We start from the raw sequence: 24,344 nt of genomic DNA on the forward strand, positions 1-24,344 counted from the left end.
AACGGAGGCTGACTAACTTTAACGTTCAATAAGTCTTAAAAAGAGAAAAGATCATTTACAGCCACACACTCTTAGCAATTCAAAACAAAATTAACCTCAAAACAAATCTGAAAGCTCAATAAACATGCTCCTTGTTATTAACTGATATCCAATAAGCTGTGCGAGACATATTTTACCTAAAGTTAATTATTAGCAAGAACAGCAATGAGCTACCAGAAGAGCTACAAATCAAGAAAACTCTTCATCAATGTCTTTCATCAAAGTCTGATGAGCATAGTGAAAGACTATGTCTACATTCCAAAGTTTATTGATTTAGAAACTAAATGTAAGGTCAAGGCTTGTAACACATTGGACCACAAAGCTCAGAAAAAGTAGGAGATGAGCTAAGTCAATGATTAGGGAGTGCTAAGTTTACGTCGAGAAATGTACTGCTTGTAGAAATGAAAGTTAATTGGGAAGAAGCTACAGTTTTGGGAGCTGAGAAAGATCTTGGCTAAGGCCAAGAGGGCTCATGAGCTCAAAAAAGAAATGCACTATAAGTTTGAAGATCATTTCTACAGCAATCGAAAAGTGAAGTAGATGCTATGTCAGTCAAAGGTTGTATGTAGTTCTGGACAGTTTGGTTCCTGACCTCATTAAGCATGGACAAAAGAGCTGAGCTTCAGAGGTGAGGTGAGAATGACTGCCCTTGACATCAAGGAGGCTTTCACCCAAGTACTGGATGAAGGAGCCTTAGTAAAACTGGAATCAGTCCGAAAATTCTCTTTTGTTGCAGTGATACCCAGCACAAAAGAAGATTGTTGTGGTTTTAATATATCAATCATATCAGCCACAGGACATCACTGTAGACACTCCTTTGAGTACAGCCCTAGATCTAACAGCCTTCAGATGCTTCATCGCTGATCTTTCCTCCACATTTAAGATGAAAGTGAGGATGTTTGCTGATGACTGTACAATGTTCAACTCCATTTTTAATTCTTAATTAATTGAGGTGATAGATTTAAGACAGATGTCAGAGGCAGGTTCTTTACCCAGAGTGGTAAGGGCGTGGAATGCCCTGCCTGCCAATGTTGTTAACTCAGCCACATTAGGGGCATTTGAACAGTCCTTGGATAAGCATATGGATAATGATGTGATAGTGTAGGGGGAGGGGCTTAGATTAGTTCACAGTCGGCGCAACATCGAGGGCCGAAGGGCCTGTTCTGCGCTGTATTGTTCTATGTTCTCCAAATACCGAAGCAGCTTTATTGAAATGCAACAAGACCTGGACAATATTCAGGCTTTGGCTGCTAAGTGCCAGGCAATGATCTCCAACAAGAGGGGAAACAAACCATTGTCCCTTAATATTCAATGAAATTACCATTGCTGAATCTCCCAATTATTAACCTCCTGGGATTACCGTTGACCAAAAAATTGAAGTGGACCAGTCATATAAATATAACTGTGGCTACAACAGCAGATGAGAGACTGGGAATTCTATAGTGAGCAATTCACCTTCTTTCTCCCTAAAATCTGACCACATTCTATTTGGTACAACACAGGAGCGTGATGAAATACTCTCTTACTTAGATGAGTGTAGGTTCAACAACACTCAAGAAGCTTGACACTATCTAGGACATTCTCTCCTTTTCCCACTGGCACAGTGGTAGCAGAACACACCAAAAGTACACAGCAGTAACTCATCAAGGCTGCTCTGGGAACACCAGCATCTGTAAGTGCCCCTCCAAACCGCTCATTATCTTGACTTTTAACATGTCAACATCCTGGAACTCCCTTCCTAACAGCATTGTGATGTACCTACACTTAGAGAACTGCAGTAGTTCACAAAGTCAATACACCACCCCCTTTCCAGGGGTGTTTCGGAAGACAATACAAATGCTGGAAAAAAAATAGAAAATGCTAGAGAAACTCAACAGATCTAGCAACATCTGAAGACGAAAAAACAGTTAACGGTTTGAGTCTTATATGACTTTTCTTGACAACTCTTAAAAGCTTGGCCTACTTAATGATGCCAACATCCAATAAAAAAATGATTCTTGAGGGGCTTGACAGGTTAGATATGGAAAGTCCGTTTCTCCTTGTGGAAGAGTCTAGGACCGCAGCGAATAATGTCAGAATAAAGGATCACCAATTTAAAACAGAGATAAGGAAGAATTTCTTTTCTCAGAGGGTAGTAAACCTATAGAATTCTTTACAGCAGAGGGCTGACATTCAAGGCTGAGACAAACAGATTTTAAATCAGTAAGGGAATTGAGGGCTGTAGTTAAAGGAAAGAAAAATGAGTTGCAGTTCATCAGATCTGCCATGACCTCTTGAGTGGAAGAGCTGAACTGATGCACTGAGTGGTCTACTTCTACTCTTGGGATATATGCCATGAGAGAAAGAGCAAAACAGAAGCAAGTTTAGGTATTAAAACTGAGAGATTGACCTGGATTTTTGTGGAATCCACCTGACTTTGGAAGACTTTCAAAATGGCAGGTGGGAACAAACTCTGGGATTCCACTTTTATTCCAGTTTCTGGCAATTTTCACTGGCACAGGACTGCAGGATCTCAGAAGTGAGCTTGTCTCCTGCACTTGTGGCCTAGTGGCTCCATTGCAAGGGCAGACATGTCACATAGTCAAATCCTTGAGCAGTCTAGTTCTTGGCCGGGCCAGCATTTATTGCTTATCCCTTAGTGAACCAGATAGGTTTTTCCTGACAATTGGCAATGATTTCATGATCACAATTAAACTCTTCTTTCCAAATTATTATCGAATTCAAATTTTACCACCTGTCATGGTGGGATTTGAATTGCAATCCCTAGAACATTACCTGGGTCTCTGGATAATTGGTCTAGCAATACAAACACTAGGGTATCACCTACTTTTACACGAATAAACCATAAAGAATAATATATAACTTCAAAAATGTCAATCAAAAAAAAGCTAACACTCCATCAACCAATGTAATCCTTTACTAAGCTAACTATTCTTGGAGCTCAGCCAAACATCCATGAAATATTTGATTTTTTTTAACCTGGCGTTACAAAGGTTGCTGTTTAAATAATATGAAAATTATTTACAATGAGACTCATATAGAGCAACAGTTTGGAACTGTGCAATGCCTGTTATTTAAAGTTTAGTTCTGTTACATATTAAAATTAGGTGGTGGTAGGAAGGTGGAAAACACTACTTATAAATGACTTACAGATGACAGTGTCTATTGGCCAGGCTGAGAGTATCACAGGCCAAAAACCAGCATTGCACATGATATGGTCCCTCCTTAAACTGACAACAAATGCGCTGACAGCTTCTTTGTGGGGTTAAAGTGCTCAGGTGTATAACTTGCTGCAATGCTAAGAGCCATGAATGCATCTTCAATGACATTCAAAAAGTTAATAATGATGATCCACACTGATCATTAGATTCTATCACTCAACCAACTACATGGCCGAGTGACCACAGGCAGAAAACATCAGCAGGAATGAGACCTAAAGATATGAACTAATCTGAGCTATGCTTCAAGTCCCAAACATATGTTAATCACATCTGACATCACTGCCAATAATTTCTTTTAGGTGGACAGCAACACAGTGATAATGTGATTGGGAATCAATTAATGGGAATCCCATTAGCCCTAACAGCTATATATTTAGCCTCAACCACTTTCTATTCAGCTCCAGGCCATGTCTGTAGGGGTTTATCAGGATTGTGTCCTAAGCTCAAACATTTTCAGGTGCTTCAATAATTCCATCATTAGATCAGAAGTAGGGATTTTTCAAAGTTGCAGAACATTCACATCATTCGTGACTCCTCAGATACTAAGGTACACCACGTCCAAAAGCAGCAATGCTCAGGATTAGTTTAATCGGTGACAAGTATTATTTGTGCCAAACAAGTAGCAGGCAATAACCATCTGCAATGAGAGAAAATATAACCATCGTTCCTTGGCATTCAGTTGCATTACTATCAAAATCATGGAGGTTACCAGAGAGCAGAGACTCAGCTGGACCAGCCACACGAATACAGTGGCTACAGCAGCAGTCATAGGCTAGGAATCCAGCAGTGACAAACTCAGATCCTGATTCCCCAAAGCCTGTCCACAATTTACAAGGCATAAGTTATGACTGTGGATGGAATGCTCTGCACTTACTTGGATGCATTTCATGCCCAAAGAAGCATGACACCATGCAGGAAAATGCAGCCTGTTTGATTAGCTCCACATCCACTCCCTCCACTATCATTACACAGTATTAGCAGCATACACCCATCTACAAGGGGCACTGTAGAAATTCATTAAGGTTCCTTAGACAACACATTCCAAATGACCAGGGCAGAAGATACTTGGGAAAACCAAGCACTGCAAGTTTCTCTGCAAGCTATCCAGCATCTTGATAGAAATGTGACTGTTCCATCATTGCTGCTGGGCTAATATCTTGGAACTCCCTTCATAATATCTATACCAAATGGACTGTAACAATTCAAGAAGGCAAAGCTCAATTCCCACAAATAATAAAATAAACTAGTAATTGTAAAGACACAGATTAATGCTCTAGAATCACAAATCCAAATTCCATAATTAAACAGATGAGGTTATTTAAGTTCTAATAATAACATTTGCACAAAGAAGCTAATCTCAATAACAGTAATTTTCAAATAATAATACCAGATTTTCATAAAAACCCAATTGTTTCACTGGCATCTTCCACAGAAAGAAATCTATCGACTTGGCCTTGGATGGCCTACACATAACTCCTGACCCACAGCAATATAGTTAAATCTCATATGCTCTCTGAAATAGCCTAACAAACCACACAATTGAATTAAACTGTTATAGCAAAAAGCACTGCGAGTTAGCCAACAGCACGCAAGCTTCCGTTCTGAAGTGTCTTAGCAGACTCAAAACATTTACTATTTCTCACTCCATAGATGCTACTACAATTGTTGAGTTTCTCCTCACTTTCTGTGGCTGTTTCAGATTTGCAACACCCTTAGTATTTTGCTTTTACATAGACTTCAGTGTTTTAGGAAAGCAGCTCGCTATTTCTCAACAACAATTTGTCAATAAATGCTGAACTTGCCAGCGACGTTCACAAACTAAGAAGACATTAAATGTTCAGTTTGGACGATGGAGGAAAAAAAGTTCACGACTCAATTTTTTTCAAGTAGAATAGCTAATGCAGGTCAGAGAAGGTGCAGCTAATCCATATAGCACTACTGTGCGCAGTAAGTATTTTTCAGTCTTTTCCAATTCCCACACTGCCTGTGTGAAACGAATGCTGAAACGGAAGTTGTCCCAGACTAAACTGAAAACTATCCCCAAAAGTTTGTTTTATGTACTTGATTTATATTATATAAATATACAACACCAAAACCTTTCTTTCAAACAATTAAAGCTAGATTCCAACACAACGTCTACATTAAAAGACTGATTTTCACACAAGAAAGTCTATTTCAACACTGAGGATGCAGCTTGATAACAGGATGCCCACATTGCCAATGTTAGGTGCAATCTGGAGGTGAGAAGAAGCCTGGTGACACGGTAAATATCTCAGCATCATACTAATACAAAAAGTGCTGAGGGCAGATAATATCAATGTGACCAAGTCAAAAGTTCATTAAATTCCTTTGTTCTTGCATTGTATAAGCTTTACACTGAAGCTGTGTCTTTTACATAATCGTATTGTGATTACATTTAATTTCATGCCTTCTTTTAGGATAACGCTTCCATTTTGAAGATGTGTTTGCTTTAAAACTACCACAACACAAAAAGAATTAACTGGTGAAGGCTGTGCTTAGTGCTGATTTCCCATTATTTTCTGGGTTCAGTACAAATTAGATTCCAACCTCTAGCTGACTCTGAAGATAACTCTGATGAAGGGTCTAGGCCCGAAACGTCAGCTTTTGTGCTCCTGAGATGCTGCTTGGCCTGCTGTGTTCATCCAGCCTCACATTTTATTATCTTGGAATCTCCAGCATCTGCAGTTCCCATTATCTCTGAAGATAACTGCTTTGGTTACAAAGACCCTTGACTATTTCTCTTCAGCAATGCAAGACAGCAGGACAATCTGAATTTGTCTGACTTTCTGGAGAGACAGGTAGGTGATTGCAGTGTAGAGCAGTGATTTGTTGAATTAATTCCATTTGATAAAAACGAGTTTTGGTATTTAGTGTTCCCTTTAAATTAAACAGTCAATTAGATCACATCATTGACATCCAACTGGGTACGGCTCTATCAAATTAACCAGCAATGGTTTCAACTCAACTCAGGGTCATAGAGACACTGAATTTACATGAGTTACACCAAATGTTTTACAATTTTTATGAGAGGCTAGAAGTAGGAACCTTCAACTTGTTTATTCGTAACAAGAAACAGAACACAAAGTGTAATTTTTACCTGAGCCGGCTCCGTGCAGTTGGAGTGACTGAGGCTGTAGGGGATGAAGAAGTCAAAGACAGCTGTGGAGATGTGGTTCCCATTCCCATTAATGCTGGAGAGGAGCCATCTGTGACTGTCAGATCACGCTTTATCTCCTCACTGCTTCTTCGGGACACTGAAGGAAAAATTGAGTTTGTGATCATCAAAAATTGCAAATTGGTTGACTGCCATTATCCAACAGTATATTCCTGAACACAGCATGACATGGTACCTGTACTCATATTCAATGCTAGAGTTAAAAGTGGTTTACAACATACTGCAAAAAAACCCTTGAGACTTTCAAAATCCTGCTTCAGATCTGAGAATTCCCACTCCTGAGAATTTCATTTAGTCTCAATATAATAGATACAAGCATCACATCACCGTCATTACTACAGCAGCATATTACCGCAGAGCTAAGCACAATAGTTGTGGGCATTAAGTTGCTGAAAATTGTGTCATTTCTTGAGCTGGGTTATAAGTGTATTAAATTTGTGTCACTTGTGCTCAAATAAAAGAAGGGGGAGGAAGGGGAAGTCTAAAAAAAATTTGGTACCAACTATAATCAGGTTGTCCTCCTCTTTTCTGTTAAAAAAAATCAACTACACTGGTGATGTCTTTACCGTGCACACCTTTTTCTCTCAGCTTATGTGTGGTAAAGTGATACACACTATACTTGTTGCTTAACTGCAGAGACATCAAATCCACTCGAAGTACATCTCTATGGCCTTACTTTTTCTCCTTACAGGTATTTTTTCCTCATCTGCTCTTGAAGATGAAGAAATTGGATCATAGACAGTTTTGATAATATTTCAAAGGGCTGAATACTGTAATGCCAAAATAGTTAATATTTCTTCATCTAAGTTTGTGTCTATTCCTTACAGCACTATTCTGTACTTTGCATTACCTGCATCTTCATGTCAACAAAGACATATAAATCATAACAGTCTGATGCACAAGTGCAAAACAGAACCAAAATAGTAGATTTTTCTTTGGAATTCAAAACTGAGGAAGTTGTGTTTGGTTGTACAGAATCTTGGTCTGACTATCTGGAGGACTATGTTCAATTCTGGGCATTGCACCTCAAAAAAGATGTATTGGTATATTGGTCTTTGAATGGCTGGATAACAGAGCCTTAGTAACCTTCTGGTGAATCTAAGTGTAAAATTATGAAGACAGGTTGCACAAACAAGGCTTATATTTTTCATTTTAGAAAATTGAGGTATTTAAAATAAACTAACGTAATAGGATCGATATGGAGAAACCAATCATTCTGAATGAAATAACTGGAATGTTAGTCTCTTTTATTGCTCGTCTCAAAATGCTTTTGTGCAGGTGCTGAGCCACCATTTTGAATTTGGCTGAACATCAACATTGAAAAGCCCATGTCACTGGAGGTGATGCCAACTACCCCAACAAACCGAGGCAAATAAACAGCAAGCAGGACAGAACACTGATGCTTCACTGGAGAAATAATGATGATATTACCCAGCAGGGTGATAAAACATCTGCAATCAAATTCACCAGCTCAGTGAGCAAGTCTACTACCCCATGTAAGTCTTGCCAAAACTGGCAAAACCAGTGGAATACACAAAATACCACGCAAGGACTGTGAGAAACACTACACGGGCCAAACGAGAAGAAAACTGACAATACAGATACACAAACACTCAACCAGCCACTAAGAGACACGACCAATTCTCACTTGTCTCACTACACATGCACAATAAGGGACACAAATTCATCTTGGACAACACATCCATAATCGCACACCAGGGAATTCCTGGAGGCCTGGTATTCCAACCAGAACTCCATCAACAAACACACTGAATAAGGCCCTATGTACAAACCATTGAGAAATAGAACCGGAAGTGGTACCAAACGCCCCAACAAACTGAGGTATATAAATAACAAGTGGGACAGAACACCAACCCTTCATTGGAGGTGCACTGACGATATTACCTAGCAGGGTGATGAAGTGTTTGCAATCAAACACCATCAGCTTGGCAAGCCTGTCTACAACCAAATGAATATTGTGTTAATTGGGTAATTTAGTACTGAACTGTTTATTTCAAAGAAGTGTGAAAATCACATTTCAAAGTTTCTCACACACTGAATTATTTGAGGTTCAGAGATTCTCTTGGTAAAACCCATGCAACTGGTCAAACGCGATGTCTCCAATCAACAGTCAGCATGTTTAGGGTCCTGCTTTTTTGTGCTCACAGTGTATCCAATTAGGCAACATGTGCTGCCCTAGCCAGTAACACTGAACAGATGAATGAAATGTTAAGTGGGATGCGAGCTGCATTATGTGCCATAGTTAGGATGCCTTTGAGGGTAGAATGCCAGGCTGCCAGCTGGGGAGGGTTTAGGATGTTAGGTGGTATGATGCTGGGTAAGTAGGTGGTAAGTGCGAAGGTTGGATGCCAAAGGAATGGGTGTAGGATGCCAGGAAGATAGGGTGCCAGGTGGATAGAATGTCAGCGAGTTTTGAGAAGATTTGTAGGTCAGGTTGAGTTTTTGGATGTGAGTTTGCTCGCTGAGCTCGAGGGTTAGTTTTCAGACGTTTCGTCACCATTCTAGGTAACATCATCAGTAAGCCTCCGATGAAGCGTTGGTGCTATGTCCCACTTTCTATTTATCTGGTTAGGTTTCCTTCAAACCAGCATCTACAGGAAAACAACACATACGGACCAAATACTGAACTACAGGAGCAACCATCCCAACACCCACAAACGAAGCTGCATTAGAACATTAGTCCAACGAGCCACCACACACTGCAGCACAGAGGAACTACGAAGGGCGGAAGAAAATCACCTATACAGCGTATTCAAAAAGAACGGGCACCCAATGAACACAGTCCGCCGATTTCTCAGCAACAAACCCAAACACACAGACAAAAAGGGCCCAGAAACCATAACCACGCTCCCCTACATCAAAGACATTTCCGAAATGACTGCCAGACTACTCGGACCTCTTGGCATCACAGTAGCCCACAAACCCACCAACACACTATAACAGCAGCTAATGAATTTAAAAGACCCTATACAGACAAGAAGCGAAATGAACTTCATCTACAAAATACCTTGCAAGAACTGTGACAAACACTACATTGGACAAACAGGCAGAAAGCTAGCCACCAGGATACACGAACATCAACTAGCCACAAAACGACATGACCCACTATCACTAGTATCCTTACATACAGATGAGGAAGGACACCACTTTGATGGGGACAACACATCCATCCTAGGACAAGCCAAACAGAGACAGGCACGAGAATTCCTAGAAGCATGGCATTCCAACCGGAACTCCATCAACAAACACATTGATTTGGAGCCAATCTACCATCCTCTGAGAAAAAGAACAGGAAATGGCATCACCAACCCAAGGAAACCTAAACAGATAAATAGAAAGCGGAACATAACCCCAGCGCTTCATCGGAGGCTCATTGTTGATGTTACCTAGAATGGTGACGAAACGGCTGGGAACCAACCTTCCTACTCAGTGAACCAGCTTACATCCGGAACGCAATAAAGACCCACTCTTTTGTGGACCGAGAAGAAGAGAGCACAACTGTGTTGGAGCTGGAAGGAAGACGTCGGGTTGGCTGTGCACCCTTGCAACTGGTGGATCTTAATGCTGGCTTCGGCCTAACGCTGGGTCAGGGGAGCAGACAACCTGCAACGATGGCTGCGGCGAGAGCTCGTGCCCCAGGGAAGGGGGTCCGGAACACCATCCGCATTTCCGTGAAGAAGGTGGATGAAGGTGCACCTGTGGACCGCACCTTCTTCATGAAGAGGGTCCTGTTGGACTGTTGTGGGTTCGCTGCTGTGGACATTTACTGCCTGCAGGATTTCCCCGGAGGAGGTTTTTACGATGTAACCTTCAGGAGTGCCAAGCTTTGTGAGCGCTTCCTGGAGGTTTTCAAGGAGAATGGAGGTAAGGGCCCCCTCTCTGTATTGACCGCTGTCCCGCTGTTCGTGATGCCAGCGCAGAGGAGCCGTATGGTGACTGTACACATGTACAACCCGCATGTGCCAACAGTTGATGTCCTGACCTTTCTTGGAAGGTACATGAAGGTGGAAGGGGACCTAACCAACATCATGGACCCCTTCGGCATCTGGACCAGTAAGTGGCAGGTCAAGGTGACGCTGAGGATGGGCGCGGACGTGAACATTGTACATCCACCGTCCAGCTTCGCGATCAGCGGGAGCAAGGGCTACCTGACCTACGCAGGGCAACTTAAAGTCTGCCATGCCTGTGGTAGGTCAGGTCACGTGGCGGCCGACTGCAAAGCCACCATCTGCAGGAACTGCAGGGAGGAGAGACACCTTGCAAAGGATTGCCCGCAAGATAAAAAGCTGCAACCTTTGCGGGGAAGCGGGCCACCTCTATAGGGGATGCCCGCGGCGGGGGACCACCTACACCCAGGTCACCGGCAGGGGCAATGCGGGACAAGCCCCCCTGGGAGAGAGGAAGGCACCAGGGCCCTGCAAGGACCCTCCCTAATGTGCAGGAGGGCCAGGTCGTACAGGAAGGCCCAGCCCCGCAGGATGGACCCGAGGCCAGCAAAGCGCCCCTGCAGGCTCCGCTCTCCCCGACAACCCGGAGTCGGTGGGAGGCGGTGACAGGTGACCCAGGGGAGTGGACGACGGTCCGGAATGTGAGGAGGAAGGCGCGCCGGCGGGCCCAGCCACCGCAACCATCAGGCGGGAAGAGGCAGCTACAGTGGGGCTATAAGAGCTCCTCTGACGAGGGAGATTCGGAGGAGGCCCGCCCAAAGCAGAAGCTAAAGATCTCAAGGGAGAAGGAAAGCAGCACCCTGCTTCCAGGTGACGGGAGGCGTCCTGAGGCTCCCTCCGACACCCAGTCACGTGCCGCTGGGGCCCTGGAGGGCCCCCCGGAACTTCCAGGCGGGAAGGAGGAAACAGCGCGTCCCCAGCCTGACCCAGAGCCAGACTCTCCTGCCTCCGTACCCCCGACGGGGGGGATGCCACCCTGAAGGCAGCACGGACGGTTTCCTGAGCCTGGAGAGCGTCCAACAGTTAGCCCGGGCAATGGGCATGAAGGGACAGATGGAGGGGCTGGACCTTGGACTTAGGGAGGGTACTGCGGTCACTGCCCACAATGGGGGTACGAGTTGCGAGCATCAATGTGCGCAGCGTCAAGTCCACCGCAAGATATATGTCCACGTTGGCCTACCTAACCACCGTCAAGGCGGACCTCCTGTTTCTGCAGGGTTGCGGGATACCGCACCTCAGCAGGTACGGGAATTGGTCCGGCACCTGGACCTGTGGGCCTTCGATCTGGTCGGGGGTTAACGACTGTCGCTCCTCGGGCCTGGCTATTCTGCTGCAGCGGCACAACTTCACCATCTCTCAAGTTCAGGAGGTGGTGGGGGGGGGGGCGCCTCCTAGTGGCTGATGTCATCTACAGGAACATTCCCCTGAGGCTGATCAACGTGTACGCCCCAGCAATACGGAGGGAGTGGTTGGCCATCCTGCAGCGGTTTCCACCTCTGCTGGCTACGTCCAGGCCGGTCATCCTAGACGGAGACTTCAACTGCATCATCGATGCAGATGGAAGATCCGGCATGGGCAGAGTCAACTGGACGTCACGTCCAGATTCCTGATGGGCACGGTGAAGGATGCCAAGCTGCTCGACGTTTTCAGCACCCCTGCAGACGGAGCGCAGCGGACATACACCTGGTCGCGGCCAGACGGGTCTATCCGCTCAAGGATAGACTACCTGTTTGTGTCACGGGCGTTCTCGGTCAGGTCCACCGGCGTCGAGCCGGTGTTCTTCTCTGACCACTGCCTCCTGCTGGCCGACTGTCACCTACAGGTCGACCAGCAGGCCGGCAAGGGGACGTGGAAGCTCAACACGGCTCTGTTGACCCCAGAGAACATCGAGGAGCTTAAGAGGGAGTACGCTGGTTGGAGAACCGTGAAACCCCTCTGAGTTCCCGGGCGACTGGTGGGAGACGGTGAAGGAGAACATCAAGAGGTTCTTTGTCCTCAAGGGTGTTCGGAAGGCGAGAGAGGGGCGGGGAAAGCTGTCGCGACTCCAGAAAAGGGTGCGGAACCTGCTCCTTCTGCAGTTGATGGGGGTCGATGTCACGGAGGACTTCCGTGAGGTGAGGAGCCAGCAAGCCTCGCTCTTCACCGTGGAGGCCTCCAGGGTAATCTTCCGGTCCAGGGTCCACTCCGTGGAGCAGGACGAGACGTGCTTGCGTTTCTTCTTTCAGAAGGTGCACAAAGAGAGCTCTGTGCTTAGCCGGCTGAAGGAGGACGACGGCTTGGTGACGGCGTCTCGGCCCGACATTTTGAGCATCAGCTGATCCTTCTATGCTGGACTGCACGACACGAAGCCCACGGACAGCACAGCCTCCGAGTCTTTCCTGTCGTCTATCACGGGGGTCTTAGACAATGGCACGAGGGAGTGGCTGGACCGGCCGATATCCCTGGTCGAGCTGACCAGAGCCCTCAAGTCCTTGGAGAGGAACAGGACTCCCGGGAACGATGGCTTACCGGTCGAGCTGTATTCCGCTCTGTGGGACCTGGTCGACCAGGACCTGCTGGAGGTGTATGATAGTGTGCTTCGGGCAGGGGAAATGTGTAAGTCCACGAGGAAGGGCATCATCACCCTCATTTACAAGAGGAAGGGGGAGAGGGAAGAAATTAAGAATTGGCGTCCCATTTCACTATTGAACGTGGACTACAAAATCCTGGCCAAGGTCATAGCCAACCACGTCAGGTCTGTCCTGGAGTCGGTGATTCACACTGACCAAACGTGTGCTGTGCCGGGCAGGAAGATCGCTGAGAGCCTCGCGCTCATCAGGGATATGATCGCCTACGTGCAGGACAGGCGAGTGGACACCTGCCTCGTCAGCCTGGACCAGGAGAAGGCCTTCGACAGGGTCTCTCATGCTTACATGAGGGACGTCCTCTCCAAATTGGGGTTCGGGGGGACATCCGCAATTGGATCCGGCTGCTCTACACCAACATCATTAGCGCAGTCTCGATCAATGGGTGGGAATCGGACAGTTTTCCCGTCAGATCTGGAGTCAGGCAGGGCTGCCAGCTCTCTCCTGCCTTGTTTGTGTGCTGTGTGGAGCCCTTCGCCGCATCCATCAGGAAGGACGTGAGCCTGAAGGGCATGACTATCCCAGGCAGCGGAGGCCTTCAGGTCAAGACCTCCCTGTAGATGGATGAAGTCGCCGTCTTCTGCACCGATCGTCGGTCGGTGAGTAGGCTGTTGGACATCTGTGGCCAGTTTGAACTGGCCTCGGGTGCCAAAGTCAATAGGGGTAAGAGCGAGGTCATGTTCTTCGGGAACTGGAACGACCGCTCCTTCATCCCCTTCACCGTCAGGACAGACTACCTGAAGGTGCTGGGTGTTTGGTTCGGTGGAGCTGGGGCGTGCACTAAGACCTGGGAGGAGCGTATCACCAAACTGAAGCAGAAGCTGGGCAGGTGGACACTCCGGTCCCTCTCCATTGCGGGTAAGAACCTGGTTGTCAGGTGCGAGGGGCTTTCGGTACTGTTGTATGTGGCACAGGCCTGGCCTATTCCCTGGACCTGCGCCGCTGCGGTCACCCGGGCCATCTTCCACTTCATTTGGGGGTCGAGGATAGACCGGGTCCGCAGGGACACCATGTACAAAGATCTAGAAAATGAGGGAAAGGGCGTACCGAACGCCACCCTCGCCCTGATGGCTACCTTTGTGTGCGGCTGCATCAAGCTGTGCGTAGATCCTCAGTACGCAAACACCAAGTGTCACTACTTACTGAGGTTCTACCTGTCCCCGGTGTTGCAAAGGATGGGCCTGGCCTCGTTGCCGCGGAACGCTCCGAGTAGTTGGACCGTCCCATACCACCTGTCCTTTGTGGAGAAATTTTTGAAACAAAACACCTTTGACCACAAGGCCGTCAGGCAGTGGTCAGCACGTAGTATCCTCGAGACCCTTCGGGAAAAGGAGAGGGTGGATCCTGTCGTGTGGTTCCCCACACAGAATGCCAAAGTCGTTTGGCAGAATGCCTCATCGCCAGAACTTTCAAACAAGCACAAGGACATTGCTTGGCTGGCGGTGAGAGGGGCTCTGCCAGTGAGATCCTTTAAGCATGCCCGGAATCTCTGTGCCACCGCATGGTGCCCTCGAGGTGGCTGTGGGGGGGAAGAGACTGTCAATCACCTCCTTCTGGAGTGTGCCTAGGTGCAGGAGGTCTGGAGGGGGATGCAGTGGTATTTGTCGAGGTTCGTCCCGAGCAGCTCCGTGATGCGGGACTCCGTGCTCTACGGGCTGTTTCCCGGGACGCACACCGAGACCAACATCAACTGCGCCTGGATGACCACCAATGTGGTGAAAGACCACCGTATGAAACCCCTCGTCCAGAATAGAAAAAAAGGGCCCTATCTGGTAACTGAGCCCAGCTGGCGCCTTCCCCAACTGGTCAGGGGGCCAACGGGGACTGTGCGGGGAGACGACTGCTGGGGTATTTTCTTTGCTTTGTTTTTTCTTCTTCTTTGTTTTGTTTTTTTCCTTTAGTTGGTGTACGTACCCCCGGGTAACCCGGAGCGGCTTGCACGACTGGGTAGGTGTATAAATATGTTTTATTTTTTGTACATCCTATGAATAAAGTATATTTTTTCAAATAAAAAAAAGTGACGAAACATTTGAAAACTAACCTTCCAGCTCAGTGAGCAAACTCACATCCGGATAGAATGTCAACTGGGAAGAGATTCGGGTATTACTGGTCGTAGGTCAGGGTCTTGTTTTGGGGGCAAGGGAGGTGGTTAGTGCAAGTGATCTGAGGTAGTTGGGAGGCGTGTGAGGTCAGTATTGGATCAGTTTAATACACTCAGGAGTTAGGCTAGGTATCTTAACAATCTAACTTTTCCCAAGTAACTATTTTATTTAATTTCATTGGAACTCTTCAGAGTTTCCGATTCAAATGGAGACTTTCAGACAGTTTCAAGCATAGAGGAATTGCTCAGCAGAATCTGCTATACTCAGGACAAATCCTTTGGAGTGTGCTTCAATGGAAAAGCACATAGGGCTGGCTTCACTGGCTCTATGGAATCGCAGAATCTCTACAGTGTGGAAACAGGCCTAACACGTCCACACCGACCCTTGGTGCATCCCACCGAGACCCATCCTGCTATAACCCTATAACCCACCTAGTCTACACATCCCTGAACACTACAGGCAATTTGGCATGGCCAATCCACCTAGCCTGCACATCTTTGGACTGTGGGAGGAAGCCACAGCACCCCAAGGACACACATGCAGCCATGGGGAGAATGTGCAAACTCCACACAGATAGTCACCCGAGGGTGGAATCAAACCCAGGTCCATGGTGCTATGAGGCAGCAGTGCTAACCACTGAGCCACCATGTTGCCCACAATAACTTGTTTGCGATGCAAAACATTGCCAACAGTGTGTGGGTTCAATTCCCACAAGGACTGAGGTCACCACGAAGAACTCTCCTTTTCAACCTCTCCCTCACTTGAGGCACGGTGACCCTCAGGTTAAATCACCAACAATCGTCCCTTGCTAATGACAGCAGCCCTATGGTTCAGTAGGATTATGGACACTTCATGTTTACCTTACTACAATGGGAATTCTGCAGGGTCCGAGTGAGCAGCTCCGATCTACACTGAAATATTGACTGTGCAGTCAGTGGAAAATCCAGGCCAGTATGTTTCCTGGGAATCTGATAAGAGGTGGAATTCAAGCAGTGATGGAGAAAGTACTATTTTGGTCTTTTACACAAAAGAAAATGGTCCAAGAGAGGAAACTGAACAGCAAGATCTGAGAATTGAAGTTCAGTAGCATTGATTGGTGAGTTAAAATTTTTTTCCTCTCTCTCGGCCACTGGTCTAATCTTGTGTTACAGAGATACACGTATTGTTTTAAACTAACAGCATTACATGTTAAACCCCATAACATAATTACAGAAAATGGGTGAATGATACTTTTAAACTTTAAATCAAATTAGCCGAATTGGACACAATAAGATAGCAGGTCAGAGGATGGGTTGCAGCAGTAGCATTTAGGAGCTAGTGGACATCAATGTGATCACAGCAACCCCAAATGCAATGCAGGTGTTTGCTGCTTGAGGAAATTCTGGTTCAACTTAATAAGGCTGGACTCTGAGCTTTGAATACTGCAAGACATCAGAGAAGGGACACAAGGAAGCAAAAGCATTTCCTAGGTTAGTTATGTCAGATTTGATCATTGTCAAGGGCAAGAGGGTGTGACAGTAATGATTAATTGGTTTAATTTTCCTCCAGCATGGACAAGAGCAGTGATTGCAGCATGGAAGCACAAATTGACCACAATACCACAGTGCAGAGTCATTTAGCTGCTGCTGGTGGTGGTGGTGGGAGGGGAAGAGAATACACAGGTAAGTACGGCACAGTACAGTTAGGGAATAAATATTATTCGCTTTAGCCAAGAGCATCAGTCTCAAGGGCTGTGCTGCCAGCTGATGTCAGGCTGGACATGTAACCAGGAATAAAACCAGAAATAAGTCATATTGGACTTGAAATGTTAGCTCTATTTTTCACTTCACAGATGCTGCCCGACCTATTACATTTCTTCAGTACATTGTTTTTAAATTGATGCCCTCAGAATAAAGTAACCCTGTGCAAGAATGATCATAACGTAGATTCATGAGTCTTGCAGCACAGAAACAGATTTTTTGGTCCAACCAGTCCACACTGACTGTAATCCCAAACTAAACTAATCCCACATACCTACAGGCACCCATCCCATTTCAACCCACTTATCTCACCAAGGTTAGAAATTCCTCTTTTCTATCAGTCTCACAGATGGAGCTACTGGGTTCTAAGTTTACTCCCACCTGATAAAATCTTGCAAAACTGGGTGTGGTTTTTTTTAATGAGAATCACAGGAACTAACTTTAGGGAAGGAAATCTGCCATCCTTGCTCAATTGAGCCAAAATGTGACTCCTTACCCAGAACATTGCAGGTGAGTCTCAACCCTCATGTTTTTCACAAGTTCTAGCACATTATCCTGCGTAACATCTACATGTTCGAGCATATCTGCCTATTTCATGCTGCCCTCAAATGTCAAGGTCCCTCTTACTGGTGAATACTGAAGCATAGTATTCATTAAGGTCCTCCCTTACCTCCTCTGACTGCGCACACAAGTTCCCTCTACTATCCCTGATTGGCCCTACCTTCACTGGAGCCATTCTCTTGTTCCTCACATAAGCATAGAACGCTGTGGCGTTTTCCTTGATCCTACCCACCAGGGTTTTCTCATAGACTCTTCTAGCTCTCCTAAGTCCATTCTTCAGTTCCTTCCTGGCTACCTTGTAGACCTTTACAGCCCTGTCCGATCCTTGCTTCCTCCACCTTAAGTAAGCTTCCTTCTTCCTCTTGACTAGGTGTTCCACATGTCTTGTTATCCAAGGTTTTTTGTTTTTCTTTGCAGCAGCAGGAGTGTGAGACCGAGGCCCTGGGGCCTGCTGGGAGCTAAGTTTCCGCAGTTAAAACGTACCTCGTGCAATCAGCGGCCTCCATTTTTTTTGCAGGAGTGGTGACAGCGAGCACTAGGGGACTGCCGGGAGGTAAGTTCTTCATTTTGGCAGCGGAGCTAGGTGGGAGCGGTCGAATTGCGCTCTCAGAAGTTGAGTGAACTGATAATATTTGGGCAGTGGCTAAACCAAAGATACTACACGCCCTCCTCTGACCAAAAAATGACAACTCTGGTGTGTTGTTAAGATGTTTTTTTTGTTTTTTTTAAATCATATGCTGGTAAGTAGAGTGATTCCATACAAATTTTTTTCGTTTCATTTATCTAGTATTGGATATTATAGTAGGACTAAGTTAAGCTCAAGTGTAAAAATGGCAGGAAATCCCAGACCCGTGTTATGCTCCTCTTGCTCAAAGTGGGAGCTCAGGGACATGGCTGATGTCCGACACGTGCAAGAAGTGTGGCCAGCTGCAGCTCTTGTCAGACCGCATGACGGCTCTGGAGCTGCGGATAGACTCACTTTGGAACATCCGCGATGCTGAGGAAGTCATGGATAGCATGATCAGCAAATTGGTCACATTGCAGATTAGGATTGCTGAGGAAGAAAGGGAATGGGTGACCAAAAGGCAGAGAAAAAGCAGGGAGGCGAGCAGGAAGGCAGTGCAGGTGTCCCCTGCAGTCATCTCACTCCAAAACAGATATACCGTTTCGGACACTGTTGGGGGAGGCGGCTCACCAGGGGAAGGCAGCAGTAGTCAGGTTCATGGCACCGTGGCTGGCTCTGCTGTACTGAAGGGTGGGAAAACGAGTGGAAGGGCTACAGTCATAGGGGATTCGATTGTAAGGGGAGAAGATGGGTGGTTCTGTGGTCGAAAATGAGGCTCCCAAATGGTAATGTCGCCTCCCAGGTACAGAGGTCAGGGATGTCTCAGATCGACTGCAGGACATTCTGAGGGGGGAGGGTGAACAGCCAGGTGCATACAGGCACCAATGACATAGTTAAAAAAAGACTGGGTGAGGTCCTACAAGCAGAATTTAGGGAGTTAGGTGCCAAGTTAAAAAGTAGGACCTCAGAGGTAGTAATCTCGGGATTGCTACCAGTGCCACGTGCTAGTCAGAGTAGAAATGAAAGAATAGGCAGGATAAATGAGTGGCTTGAGAAATGGTGCAACAGGGAGGGGTTCAGATTTTTGGGACATTAGGACTGGTTCTGGGGGAGGCGGAACTATTGCAAATCGCACGGTCTACACCTGGGTAGCACTGGAACCAATGTCCTAGGGGGTGCTTTTGCTAACGCTGTTGGGGAGGGTTTAAATGAATGTGGCAGGGGGTTGGGAACCAAACGAGGTGGTTAGTGGACAGTAGGGAAGTAGTAACTAAAGTCTGTAAGGAACAAGACAACCAAGTCAGTGTGACAAAAGGGAAGTGGAGAGGGAGAGCAGATGACGAACAGAAGACGACCAGAAAGGGACAGGGGGTCTGAGGTGCATTGGTTTTAATGCGAGAAGAGTAGTAGGTAAGGCAGATGAATTAGTACCTGGGAGTAGGATGTTATTGCTATTACCAAGACTTGGTTGAGGGAAGGGCAAGTTTGGCAACTAAACATCCCAGGATACAGATGCTTCAGGAGGGATAGAGAGGGAGGTAAAAGGGTGAAGGAGTTGCATTGCCGGTCAAAGAGTTGTGCTGAAGGAGGACACCAAGGAGGACTCGAGCAGTGAGGCAATATGGGCAGAGCTCAGAAATAGGAAGGGTGCAGGAACAATGTTAGGGCTCCCAACAGTGAGCGTGAGATAGAGGCGCACATACGTAGTCAGATTACGGAAAGATGTAGGAGCAACAGGATGGTGGTGATGGGAGATTTTAATTTTCCCAACATTGAGTGGGATTCACTTAGTGTTGAGGGTCAAGATGGAGCAAAATTTGTAAGGAGCATCCAGGAGGGTTTTCTAAAGCAGTATGTAAATAGCCCAACTCAGGAAGGGGCCACACTGGGCTTGGTGTTGAGGAATGAGCCAGGTTGCTGAAGTTTCAGTCAGAGGTTACTTTGGGAATTGGCTGTTTGAGGGTAGATCTACATTTGATATGTGGGAGGCTTTTAAAGACAGGTTGATTAGAGTACATGACAGACATGACCCTGTGAAAACGAGGGATAGAAACGGCAAGGCTAGGGAACCATGGATTACAGGTGAAATTGTGAGACGAGCAAAGAGGAAAAAGGCGGCATACTTAAGGTCCAGGCAACTGAAAACAGGCAAACTTTGGACGACTATTGGGAACGTAGGACCAATCTGAAACGAGAAATTATGAGGGCTAAAAAGGGTCACGAAATATCTTTAACAAACAGGGTTAGGGAAAATCCCAAAGCCTTTTATTCATACATAAGGAGCAAGAGGGTAACTACAGAAAGAGTTGGTGCACTGAAGGACAAGGCAGGAAGTTATGCGAGGAGTCAGAGAAAATGAGTGAGATTCTTATTGAGTACTCTGAGTCAATATTCACTGAAGAGAGGGCCATGACGGACGCTGAGGTTAGGGATGGATGTTTGAATTCTCGAGGTCAAGTCGGCATAAGGAGGGGGGAAGTGTTGGGTATTCTAAAAGGCATTAGGGTGGTCAAGTCCCCAAGTCCGGATGGGATCTATCCCAGGTTACTGAAGGAAGCAAGAGTGGAAATAGCTGGGGCCTTAACATATATCTTTGCAGCATCCTTGAGCATGTGTGAGGTCCTGGAAGACTGGAGAATTGTTAATGTTGTCCCCGTGTTTAAGAAGGGTAGCAAAGATAATCCAGGTAATTATAGACCGGTCAGCCTGATGTCGGTGGTGGGGAAGCTGCTGGAGAAGATACTGAGGGATAGGGTCTATTCCCATTTGGAAGAAAATGGGCTTATTAGGGATAGGCAGCATGGTTTTGTGCAGGAAAGGTCATGTCTTACCAACTTGATACAATTCTTTGAGGAAGTGACAAAGTTGATAGATGAGGGAAGGGCTGTGGGTGTCATATACACGGTCTTCAATAAGGCATTTGATAAGGTTCCTCATGGCAGGCCGATGGAGAAAGTGAAGTCGCATGGGGTCCAGGGCGTACTAGCTAGATGGATAGAGAACTGGCTGGGCAACAGGAGATAGAGAGTTGTAGTGGAAGAGAGTTTCTCAAAATGGAGAACTGTGACCAGTGGTGTTCCATAGGAATCTGTGTTGGGACCACTGTTGTTTGTGATATATAGAAATGATCTGGAGGAAGGTCTCGATGGTCTGATTAGCAAGTTTGCAGGCGGCACTAAGATTAGTGGAGTAGCAGACAGTGAAGGGGACTGTTGGAGAATGCAGCAGAATATAGACAGATTGGAGAGTTGGGCAGATAAATGGCAGATGGAGTTCAATCCAGGAAAATACGAGGTGATGCATTTTGGAAGATCCAATTCAAGAGCAAATTATATGGTAAATCGAAAAGTCCTAGGAAAAAATGATGCTCAGAGAGATCTGGGTGTTCAGGTCCATTGTACCCTGAAGGTGGAAACATAGGTCGATAGAGTGGTCAAGAAGGCATACTGCATGCTTTCATTCACTGGACGGGGTATTAAGTACAAGAGTTCGCAGGTCATGTTACAGTTGCATAGGTCTTCGGTTTGACTACATTTGGAATACTGCGTACAGTTCTGGTCGCCACATTACCAAAAGGATGTGGATGCTTTGGAAAGGGTGCAGAGGAGGTTCACCAGGATGTTGCCTGGTATGGGGGAGGGGGGGGGGGGGGCACTAGCTATGAAGAAAGGTTGAGTAGATTAGGATTATTTACATTAGAAAGATGGAGGTTGAGGGAGGACCTGATTGAGGTCTACAAAATCATGAGAGGTATAGACAGGGTGGACAGCAAGAAGCGTTTTCCCAGAGTGGGGGACTCAATTACTAGCGATCACGATTTCAAGGTGAGAGGGGAAAAGCTTAAGGGAGATATGCGTGGAAAGTTCTTTACGCAGAGGGTCGTTGATGCCTGGAACGCATTGCCAGTGGAGGTGGTAGAGGCAGGCACAATAGCAACATTTAAGATGTATCTAGACAGATACATGAACAGGCAGGGAGCAGAAAGGATACAGAGCCTTGGAAAATAGGCGACAGGTTTAGATCGAGGATTTGGATCGGCACAGGCTTGGAGAGCCAAAGGGCCTGTTCTTGTGCTGTAATTTTCTTTGTTCTTGTTCTTTCTTCCTTCACCCGACCATCCTTACCTTGCTTCAGTGGGACAAACCTATCCAGTATTTGTAGCAACTACTCCTGAAACAACCTCCACATTTCTGTTGTGCATTTACCTGAGAATACCTGATCCTAATTGGTGCTCCATAGTTCTTGCTTAATAGCATTGTTATCCCCCCTCCCCCAATTAAATACTTTCCCATACCATCTGCTCCTATCCCTCCATGGCTATAGTAAAAGTCAGGGAGTTGTGATTACTATCTCCAAAATGCTCTCCCCACAGAGATCTGACACCTGGCCTTGTTTGTTGCCAAGCACCAAATCCAATTTGACCTCTCCTCTAGTCGGCCTATCTCCATACTGAGTCAGAAATCCTTAAGGTTGGGGTGGAATGTGTTGGTGAAGTGGATGAACTGTTCGAGCCCCCCTTGGGAGCACGAGTTCGCACCAATACAGTCATCAATGTAACGGAGGAAGAGGTGGAGTTTAGGACCAGTGTAGGTACGGAACAGGGGCTGTTCCAAGTAACCTACTAAGAGGCAGGTATTGCTTGGGCCCATGTGGGTACCCATGGCCACCCCCTCTGTCTGTAGGAAGTGGGGAGGAATTGAAAGAGAAGTTGTTGAGGGTGAGGACGAGTTCAGTTAGGCGGATGAGGGTGTCAGTGGACCTATGTCTGACACCACCCACACCCTCCACCTCCTCCAGAACTTCCAATTCCCATGTCCCCTACACCTAATTTTTACCATGGACATCCAGTCCCTATACACCTGCATTCCCCATGCAGATGGCCTAAAGGCCCTCTGTTTCTTCCTGTCCCGCAGACCCGACCAGTCCCCCTCCACTGATACTTTATAATGCTAATCAAAAAGGAGAAGGATAAAGCATCTGTGACTAACCGAAGAATTGAAAATTATCAGTTTAAAGAATTAGTACAATGCTATAAAGATTAGTGGTGATGACTTGAGAATTTCAGAAACCAAAGGTTACCTAAAATGAAACAAAAGGAGGAGAAATTAGAGCATGAGAGATGACTAAAAGAAATGCCAGAACAGACAGCAAGAACAACTAAAAGTTTTTTTAAAAAACGTGTTCATAGGATACACACATCGCTGGCTACATGTTCATTGATCATCCCCTATTGCCCTCAAGAAGGTGTGTTACAGTGTGTGTGGTGTAAGAATACACACAGTGTTGTCTGAAAAGGAGTTACAGGATTTTGATTTAGTAACAGTAAAGGAACAGCAAGTCAGGATGATGAGATGGCTTTCAGGGGAAATTGCAGATGGTGGTGTTCCCATATATCAGCTGTACTATTCATCTGGGTGGTAGTTATTGTCCTGATCGGAAAGTGCTGTCTAATCTGCCCTGATTAATTTCTATGTTGCATTTTATAGATGGTGCAGATTGTTGCTGCTAGAGCGAATGGATGTTGAAGATGCAAGATAGAGTGCTATCTCAGTGGACAGCTCTATTATGGATTGTGTCAAACATCAAGCATGTGTTGGAGATGTCCTCATCCAGGCAAGGAGGGAGTTTTACATCATACTCCTGACTCATGCCTTGTAGATTGTGGACAGGCTTTAAGGAGACAGAAGGCAAGTTACTCACTGTACAATTCCTAGGTGTCTGACCTGCTGTTGTAGCCACAGTATTTTTATACCACATCCAGTTCAGTTTCTGGTTGATGGCAAGCTCCACGATGGTGGTAGCGTTGGATTCAGCCATGGTAACATCACTGAATTCCAAGGAGAACAAGGTCTGCCCTTGGCTTCCGACTCTTGTCCCCAGACACCTGGTGACTCACTCGCCACCAGCACTTACTCCACTAGTTGCTGGCTGCTATTCCAATTATTTCGTGATATTAGAATGGCTCCACACCATTTGATTCCAGTTGATTCATCAGGGGCATCCTCTCGCTGGTTGAAAAATTCACTCTAGGGCGACCAGAATGCTTTGGGTATTTCAGGGTAACATCCACTACTGCACCCCTTGTGTATTTTGAGTTATCCTTCAAGGTTATCTTAAACTGGACCTCCAATCACTAAACTGTTACAATGAAACAAAGGGCGAGATTTAGCACCAAATTCCATCGACTCTTTGGAATTAAATTTCAACAGCCACGCTATCAGTTATAACCCATCCCATTTGCTAAAGATAAGAGTTAAAAATGTCACATATCCTGCTTGTGTGCTTGGGACTGATAGCCACTTAGCACATGGCTTGTAAAGCCAACCATT

The 24,344-nt window shown here is 46.0% G+C and overlaps 1 protein-coding gene across 6 annotated transcripts in view; it reads right to left on the reverse strand.

Moving 5' to 3' along the window:
* Positions 1-24,344, reverse strand: part of specc1la (sperm antigen with calponin homology and coiled-coil domains 1-like a) — a 304,469-nt gene that overhangs the window by 101,377 nt on the left and 178,748 nt on the right. For all 6 annotated transcript variants that reach the window (XM_059655174.1, XM_048555846.2, XM_059655171.1 and 3 more), the window contains exon 12: positions 6,379-6,535. In XM_059655174.1, the coding sequence (XP_059511157.1) occupies positions 6,379-6,535 (157 nt within the window). The remainder of the gene's footprint in view (positions 1-6,378; positions 6,536-24,344) is intronic.

Source organism: Stegostoma tigrinum, chromosome 26 (assembly GCF_030684315.1).
Source record: "Stegostoma tigrinum isolate sSteTig4 chromosome 26, sSteTig4.hap1, whole genome shotgun sequence".
NCBI lineage: Eukaryota > Metazoa > Chordata > Chondrichthyes > Orectolobiformes > Stegostomatidae > Stegostoma > Stegostoma tigrinum.